Here is a 9,948-nt window from a genome sequence, read left to right on the forward strand (position 1 = left end):
AATCTTTATCACCCTTCTACAGTCTCCCCCACAGCAGTACAATATTTGAGAGCTTTTGTGTTTTACCTGTTCAAAGTAAATTGGATTACATATTCAAAAGTGAAGATCTGGATTATATATTACCTCTAGTGCACCTTATTAAAACACTGAAGCCAATGAATTATAATAAATGACACTTCAAAGTTTAAGAACTACCAGCAGCCATGGCTTTGTTGCACAGCAAGCACCAAAAAGCTTGGGATGGTAACAGACAGTAATGCTTCCTAGTAATTTCTAACCTCAGAGTAGAAGTGCTTTCAGCACACACCACGGACCTGTGACACATCCATTCTTCAGTGGCACAGGCAACTTGCCTCGAGCTGAAGGATGCCACCCTGCAGTTGGTGTCACTGCTGTGCCCTCCCTTCCCCCAGTCTGGCAGAGTGCAAACATATGTTATTCACATGGCTCTTCACAGGGAGAAGAGCCCTGCCCTGTCTCATCCTCCTTCCAGGTCGACATGAATCCATACCACAAAATACCTTTTGTTTGAAGATTTTTATCTAAAAATGTATAAACAAACAGCATACATGTTTTTTATTATAAAGAGTAAATACAAAATAATACCCTGCGAAAGAGCTGAGATATAATACAGGTCACACTGTGACTCTCGGAGTCAGGCTCGTGGGCTGTGACTTAGTCTCACAGACGTCAGCAGCCTATTTGTGTAGGAGCCCAACACCCCAACCAGGAAAACTTGGAATGTCACATGTGTCACATGCAAGAATTTTTCAAAACAGGCACTGTGACATTCCAACACTGAATCAAAAACATACTGCTTAAAAGGTCCTCAGTATTTAGAGCACGCTGATGACTCCTCTTTCCACTAAAGTAAGATGGACACATAATGAGCTCTGGTCATAAACTGAAACACCCACAGTACCTATTCAGATTGTAGATGTCAGCTGATCTTTAAGAGAGCTTCAATCAATAGAGTTGATTTAAATCATATTTACACCCTGAGCATTCAGTTTTATATTGATTTAATGGACAATGAATAAACGCCTCTTAAAGTTCAAGTGTTGCTTCCTCAGATATAAAAACAAGAACTCCTAAAAACACATAACTGAAGCATACAGCACTAGGTATTGTTTTTCATAGTAAGGATAATGAATCCTCACTCTTCCATTCTTTCTCAAGGCAATTTATGTGATTGGCTCTCTCATTTTTTATTACAGGATGAGATCCCATTACTTGTCTGTCAAAACTCAACCTAGAGCAACAACCATGGGCAATACTATGGACAAATCCTTTTTAAAGGGAGGATCAATGCTACTTGATTTAATTTCACAGGAAAGCCTATATAAATTGAAAATATTATACACCCACAAAAATAATTAAGTTTTAATCTTCCAATACTGGCAATAATACCCACAAAAATAAGAATATAACCTCTTCATTGTGAACACTGCCCTTAAAACTTCATGAAGGGCTAACTTCTTTAATAGGTGTTCATTCATATACAGGTTAAATGAAGAACGTTATGAAGGTTAAATGACCTCTAAAGATTTATTTTCTAACTGTCTTCCCATGTGGCTTATATGGGCATCTAATTTGGTATCAAGAAAACAAAATTCTTCCTCTGGACTTACAAGAATTAATATTCTTTAATTAAATAATAAATCAATAATTATATCTGTTTCTTAAATATATATATTTCTTAAATAATTAAGAATGGAATTAATAGGATTGGTTAAGTTTTCCCCAATGTCTGCCTTTGCTGCTCTCTCTTCTTACCAACACAGTTCTATAGACCACAGATTTGTCCAGCCACCCTTTTATTTGCACAGGAGTTTTCAAACATGTTCAGTGAAACTGATTCTAAGAATTGTCACTCTACTGATATTTAGTAAGAAAAGCAGCAAAACCAGTAGTTATTTTCTCCGTCTTCAAGCTGATCAACAAAAATGAGAGAAGACTGAGAAACTAACCACTAATATTTAAAGAAAAAGCTTGGGAAGGGCCAATGTGATATCTGGCTTGATTATCAAGGGATAAAGCAGCAAGAAACAATAAAGCTTTCATCCACCCTTCCAGCTTAACAATTGTGATTCAATCAGCTTATCTTCCAAATAAGTTAATTTAAAAGGGATCAGCTGTACTTGTTAAGGTGTCCAAGCAACTCATGACCAACCCTGTAAAAAATCTGTATCTTAATTTGAACCTAAATCTGGTTGGGTTTAGACTTTCAGCTTTTTCAACTTTTTGTAACTCTGCTAAGCTGAAGCTCACAGAAAGAGACGATCACTGACAGGACAGGACATGCCACAGTTACAAGTATGTGAAGGCTTACAACAGAGAAAACTGATATTTAGACAAAACCCCAAACAACTTATCTCACACTACTGAAAAAAAATTTATATTACATATTAATCACACCAGACTGTATGAAATTATGGAAAAACAGTGAGAAAAATACAGATGAAGTTATCAAATACCTTCTAGGTGTGATATAAACAATTACTCATAAGTTTGTAAAAAACACTTAGGAAAAGCATAATTAAGTATCATGGACCAAAACAGCAGAGAAGTCACTGAACTTCACTCACAACTAATTATTTTAAAGTATCCCATTCTGTCAGAGTAGCATAAGCAAATTTAATAGATTTCATCCAATAGGCAAATTTAAATCTGTAGCTGCACCAACATAAGATTCAGATAAACTGTGCAAGATGAAAGAACAAATGAAGTAAGTATGAGCAAATTAAGAAAAAAAAAACCCCACCAACAAAACCCAAAAAACCAGAAAAAAACCTCCAAACATCACCACTGCTAACCTAACAAAAATTACTGTAAACTGAATTTAGTTTGAGGACTGAAGAGGCCACAGTAAACTCAGCATGAACTCAGAAGGAGAAGTCCTGAAGCGTGTTGAAATACAAGCTAAATCTGAGAAGAAGCAGTAACTTCAGAAAAAGAGAATTTTAAATTTTCAGAGTTCTGATTGAATATGTGCAGATAGATCAGATTTCAATACGCTACCAGAGGAGGCACTTCACCAGGGAAATGAACAATGCCGAATGGAAGATCCCAATAACTCTGGCTGACAAAATACTGCAAAAAACAGAGGGGAAGAACAAGGCAGATTATGCGTAAAGAACAATAAAATCCAAAACATTAAAAATGTACTAGCTGAAACCAAGATTACTGCTGTGGTAGAAATTCAAACACCCCTATCTGGAAACTTCAGGGGAAAACAAAAAAAATCACAAATCCAGCATAGAAAATACAACCTTTCATTTGGAAAGACAACAAATGGAAAGATTTCGAAAAAGTCCTCTAGAACCTAAGATCACCTAAGCACCAGATTTAAAGTCAAAATGCAAATGTTACTTCTGAATATCGACATTGATCAGACAACACAAGTATGATTAGTGGTCAGTGAGATAAAGAAAAGTAAGATTTCAGTCAAATGCTCACAGCTCTTTATACACATTGTATCATCATACTTTAGCAAAATCAATGGCAGAGACAACTCCCGTCTCTGGAAAAGCCATATGACGGTGTGATACTGTGAAGGATAAAAACAAGGAGATTCTGCCTATACCAAATATTTACAAGAAATACTGTATGAGAATACATGTTCAAATTAAGTTCCAAAGACATTTGAGTATATGGTAGCATACTTTGTGGAACCTTTTTTAGCTCTGCAGGAATCTAACTGAAACTATCAAGGGCCCAAACCTCTGTGAAATATGATACATTCTTACAGGGAATAACTGGACAGTGGAGTGATGGAAATATGGAAACTGATGTGAAGAAGTGCTACTTCTACCCCTTTCAGTATAGGGCCAAAGAACAATAACAAAAACCCTGTAAGCAATACAAACTTTGCTATAATGCAGAAAATTATTAAGTGACCTAGACTGATTGCTTACTACCTTATGATCCTGTGCAACATTTCCAACAGGGTTTCCTACAAACAGAGATCTCAGGAGAAAGAGCAGGCCACCCTGGAATTCCACATGTCAAACAGCAGCATTATTTCAAGGGCAAAAGTGGCAAAAGGTAGCTCAGCTCAGCAGCCTGGATAGGGCACACTACTCACAGTGTAGGAGATAAAGTATCATTCAAGGAAAGTCTTTGACCAAGAAATATTAGAGGGAGAAGCAAAGCTACACCAAGAAACACCTCAGGCACTAGAGATAACTGTTGTCTCTAGAGCCAACAGAAGAGAATGCAGAGAAGCATTAGGCAGGAAGTGAGGAACTGGGAAAAGCATCTGGGAATTCAATAGAAAGACTGTGAGTCAGTCTGGGGAATCAAACACCAATTCAGCCCTAGACATCTGAGTGTTCCCTGAAGTGGAAATGCAGTGGTGTGGAGAAGTAAACACACCCACAGCAGGTCCTAAGGAGCAGCTTAGAGCATCAGAGTAGATTTGGTGCACTGACAAATGAAAGCAGAGCAGAAGAGACCAGCTTCCACTATCTGTGCCAAAACAATCATGGAAAGCTGATGGATATGCTGTCCATCCCTATCCATTATGATAATTGCATCCATTTTGATAAACTCTGTATTTCAATTATCAGAAAGCACATGCTTTGTACTCAAGTCTGACATGCAAAATCCCAACTACTAGAGTCAACAAAGGCAGAAAGTGTCAAGTTTGTTAAAACATGGACCATACTTTGTTCAGGCAGATCAAATGGCCAAAAGCTTTTCTAAATCTTAAGCATAAACAGGTTTTCAAGTAATCTCTTCCTCAACTCTCTGAACTGAGAGGCTGCGAGCACGACAGAACCTTAGCTCCAAATGTGAAATACTAACTGTGTTGTCCAGCAAGGCTGCAGAAAAGCTTTTCAATTTAGAACACTGTTACAGTATTTAAAATTATATTAGATCTGATGTTGATATGTCACATCAGCCAGCAGAGCTCAGAACCTCTCCTTTCTGCCTTTCCAGTGTGGAAATTAAATGACAACTCCTTTTGCAAAAATATCTGGGGAGAAGTAGTATTTCATCAGATCCTTTTATCACGGGAAGTCAGCATATTTCCATCTGCTCTCTTCTGCTTAAACATTTGAATCATTCTTGGCAATATGGTATGGACTTACAACTCCTACTGCATCTCTCACACAGGCACTGTCCCAGCTGTAAGTACACATACCCTATTTGCAAAATAATTCACTTCTAAAAACAGTTCTTGCTAAGAACAACTTATTTCCCTCGGGAGTCAGAGATTTTACAATAACATTTTAAACAAAATCACTTAGAATTGCATCTCTACTTCACACACACAAATGTACACAGGCAAAAGGAGAACAGTAGCCACCAGCTAATTGTACCACAGCCTCAGTCTCTCTTCCTTTAAGCTCCAAGTGAATATATTGCTCTGCCATCCATTACCAGGTACAATAATTCCTTACTCTACTGTCTTGAAGTAGAAGAGTTTGGCAAATGTTATCACAGTACAGCAGAAAGCAGTTAAGAGGCATTTTTAAACCTATTTGTTGCATCTGAATGCAAGATACACTTAATAACACGACTTTTAGTTGTTTATAAAGTTTATGACATGTTCAAGATCTTTACATCCATAAAAGTAATACTGTCATACAGGGCACAGTGCCCAAATCATGGTAGAGATCTGGGTTCATGTTCTGTCCAAATGCCTCTGCTACAGCTGATGCAGGCTGCTGTGGAAATAAATACACCACATTCCTCTGGAGAAGGAATTATTTCATACAGGCCAAACGACCAGGCTGCCCAGAGAAGCAAGAAGAATATGAGGAAATAAAATACTTTTTTCCCTGTTGATGAACAAAAGGAAAATGAAACTCCTGACCAAGGGTCACACAGAAGCAAAATATGGTCATGGCATTATGTGCAAGGCATGAAACAATTCAATCACAGAGAAAGCTCATCAACCATCAAATACATTTAAAGCAGAAAAGTACATTTTTTGGTCTTGTCCTGGAAGATTAATGCAGTCATGCAAGATAATGTGAGTTTGCAGAACAGCTATGAAAATCCAATTTAAAATCCAATTTAAAATCTTTTCTATTTTCTTCTTGTTAAAAAGGAAAATGAAAACCAAACAACCCTTCAATTAAGGCATGCTTACAAAGAAAAGCCCCACTGATGTGACTAGTAATGACAATCACACAATAACTTAAATGAGTCCAGACCCTAATTCAGTATAAAAATGGATCCACACTGCTTATTAGAAAAGCTCTATCTCTGAAGTAAACCATTGATGTAACACACCTTGTTAGCAGAGATTACTTCTATGGACTTGCTAATCAGCACTGCCTTAATGCATTAAAAGATCATCATCATTCTCCTAACTTGTTAAAACATGATATAGGGGAGAAAATGTCTCCAATGTCCAAACAAGTATTTAAATAAGAGTTTCTCTGCTCAACTGCTACATAAACCAAAGCCAAGAGGAGAAAACCAGATTTTTCCACCCTTTCCCCCAAAGTGATTGATACTCCTTTTCCTGAAAGCATTGACACACTCAGTGCATCTAGAATAGATAACCTGAGTACTGTTCTTCTGCTCCAACATAAAGCCAACAAGAAGCACTTGCACCCACCCCCAAGGCTACATAAAATACTTGGCTTTAGATTGAGACATGCCAAAAGAAGTTTGCCATGTTCACAGATAGAGAGAAGGGCATTACACTTAACCCTGATCAGTTTGGCAATGACAGTTTCATAGCAAAGCTAGATTTGAGGGCAATGCCAGAGAATCAACGCTTCCTATTGTCTAGCCACTGCTTAAGTTACATGGTGAAGCCATCTAATGTCATCTTACCCACAGTCTCATCAATTTGAAAGTCAATTCTCATTCTACAATTCAAGACAAATGACTTCAAGAGTCAATAATGAGGGAGTATAAGTCAGCAAAAGTTAGATCACAAAAAAAAAAGGACAGCTGTATTTACATCCTCTCTTGCATATATGAATTGAGATCATCCCTAGCACAGTTAAAAATCTTGTATACAATATTTCTAGTCAAATTCAAGGACACATAAGTTAGTTTCCCACAGTGCAACTAGGACAAATTTGATACCATATGAATGGGTGGCTAACTTCCTAGATTATATCTGAGCAAATTTCAGTATTATGTCACTACAGAAAGGGTAATTAAGGAGGAAAAAAACCCCAACCCACCACACCAAAAGTTCTTTTTTTCCCTGTTTACTTTTGACCAGGTAAACTCCATCTTTGTCACAAGATCAGTAAAATCTAGGGAGCTTCCAAAGAGTCATCCTAAATGCTATAATTACTACAAATTATGTATACTGTTTACCATGTCAGCAGATTTATTCTTTAACTCAGGATCAGCTACATCCCTCAATACCTTGCTTTTAACTAGTCTTTCCTACCAAGAACAATCCACTGGCTTTATCCACCTTCCTTGTCCCTCAACTGGCAGACCACAGCTGTTAAAAGAACCAGCAGAAAATTCCAGCATTTCCCTGAAAAAAAGAAATAAACTTAAATTCCAGTTATTACTGTGCCTGTCATGTTGGGAGTGGCTTGGAGACTACATCCATCCCTCCCTCCCTTCCTCTCCCACCTTTTGTTGACCACTGTGTCACAAACCCTTGCCATTTTAGCACAAGGTCTGGTAAGTTCCCATACGTTCTTTAAATACTGCCGACTCTAATAAATTAGTTATCAGGGGGTTAAACAGGGTTTGATTAGTTATGGTTTTGGCAACATACTGAAAAAAGCTGCAACTTTTTACCAGCCCTTTTCTGTATAAACAAATAAAACCCCTGGAAACCAACTTGTTGCTACTACTTCAATGCCACAGCAGATGCAATTCCAGGCAAAGCACAGGAACTACATTGACAGCAGATTTCAAAATACATGAAGAATTCCACCTTCTAAATAATATTGATATATAGACTATACAGACTTCTTTGACATACTAAAATAATGGATACGGTGCACAAATATTTAAATTCCAAAAGGCAGGTGGGTAACACAGAAACAAATAACTATTTCTCTATTCTGAACTTCTACCAAATGCTGCAGGCTTATTCTGGCCTCCAGGAAAAAAAAAAATGAATCCTACTTCCATCAGACTATTACACATACACCCACAAGAAGACTTAGGTATGCATGCACTGTACAAACAGATTGAAGAACAGAACCCCAAACTCTCAACCTGTTTCCCCAATAACTGAGAAATGACTGTAAAATTGATGGCTATCTAAAACAATTTTTAATTCAAAGATAACAAAGTCAGAAAGCAGAAGAATGTATTTTCAGACCTTGAGAGCCCAGGGGGTAATCCATGAAAGGAGAGCCTGAGAAAATTTTTTCAGTAAGCAGAGCAGCAGTGAACTTCTGAGGCAAAACACGTTTTTTAATGGGTTTGGCAATCCTGTCCACACTTCAAAAGACTGACTGTAGATTTCTAAAATTTTTGAACAATGTGGAGTGGCTGCTGGTCATTTCCCACACTGGAATGAGGTAGTATATCAACACACAACACTGACTAAAGACCTCAGCAGTCTAAATGAAAACACACTTCACAGCAGTGCCTTAGTTCAGATTATGAACTGTTTACAAGTCCATAGAGCATTGAAGGTCTGAAGAAACACTAAATCTCACAGTAAACATGTATAGGACCTTGAACCAAACACAGATGCAATCGGTATGTTTATTTTGCTTAGCCTGAAGTACTAATTGTCATAGAAGCACGTAAAGAAGAAAGCACAGGTTTCAGAAGTAGCTTGTACCAATTCAAGAAGTACCAGTGGAAACACCATTGGGTTCCGTATCTCCAATCTCATATAAATACATATTCATTGCCTAAGAAAGGGTGGAAGACCTCGATGAACGTATATGCACAGTATTATTAAGACCTAGATGAGTATGACCCAAACCTCTACAAAAGCGTCTCCAGGTGCCAACAGTCGGAAACAAAGCATTCGGGCAACATACTTCACAAGGACATCTGGAAAATACGGACAAGCCGAAGTAAATCTGTTCTCTTCGTAAATTTCTGAATTACAATATTGTCTTATTTTAGGGAACGCGTGCTAAAGGTTCGGCAAGAAAATTCTCCCACAACATGGGGCAAGTCACACCCTGATGTAAGGAGCCATCGGTCACCGGCAGGCTCCCACACCAGGCTCCAGCGCGTAAATCTGCGTGGGAATCTTGGCGCACTCCGCGCGCCCGAGCTGGGGCGGGCAGCGGGGAGCGCCTCTGCAGCCGCGCCCCGGCGTCCGAGGGACCCCGCGCCCCGGAACGGCCGAGGGCTCCGCCCCGGCCTCGCCGCCGCCCTTACCCGCCAGTCCCCCGCCGCCGCCATCGCCGCCGTGCCCCTTCCTCCTCTGCAGGATGAAGTAGGGGTTGGCCCGCTCCGTCACCCACAGTGCGTTCGCCAGCAGCACCTCCTCGGGGTTCACCCACATGCTCCCGGCGCGGACAAAAGCAGGCCCGGCGGGCTGAGGGCTGGCTCACGCACGCACCGCCCGCATCAGGCGCTACCATGCCCGGCCGCCGCGGCGGACGGCGCAGCCCCACGGGCACCAGTGGGCACCGGGCGGAGGCAGCAGCCGCATGGCCCTCGCCGCCTACCCGCGCTCCATCGGGCGCAGAGGGGCGGCGGCTGCTGCGGCCCGGGGCGGCGGCAGCTCCCGCCGCAGCGGTGACATCAACGCCGGCCCGGCCCCGCTGCGCTGCCTCACGCAGCTACCTCACGCACAAACCCGCGGGATCGGCACGCACCCGCCCCGTGCGCGCCGCCGATCGCTCCTCCCGCCCCGTGGGGAGCGCGCTTCGCGTCCCCGCTCCTGGGCAAGGGCACGCCCACGGCGGGTCCGCGCTCGGCATCGCTCCGCAGGGACGCTGCGGGCAAGTGCCGCGGACCGAGAGCCGCCCTGCCCGGTAGGACTCGGGGTGCCAGGAGACCACAAGGTGAACCCGAGCCGGCAAGGCG

General features: G+C 41.0%; 1 protein-coding gene across 1 annotated transcript in view; it reads right to left on the reverse strand.

Annotated features, from left to right (window-relative positions):
• The window catches only part of TBC1D9 (TBC1 domain family member 9), a 49,688-nt gene extending 40,021 nt beyond the window's left edge, over window positions 1-9,667 (reverse strand). The window contains exon 1 of the mRNA XM_041461802.1: window positions 9,295-9,667. Within this exon, the coding sequence (XP_041317736.1) occupies window positions 9,295-9,421 (127 nt within the window). The 5' untranslated portion in view covers window positions 9,422-9,667. The remainder of the gene's footprint in view (window positions 1-9,294) is intronic.
• Window positions 9,668-9,948: the final 281 nt, after the last annotated feature.

This window comes from Pyrgilauda ruficollis, unplaced genomic scaffold, assembly GCF_017590135.1.
Source record: "Pyrgilauda ruficollis isolate IOZ18807 unplaced genomic scaffold, ASM1759013v1 scaffold154, whole genome shotgun sequence".
Classification (NCBI taxonomy): Eukaryota; Metazoa; Chordata; class Aves; order Passeriformes; family Passeridae; genus Pyrgilauda; species Pyrgilauda ruficollis.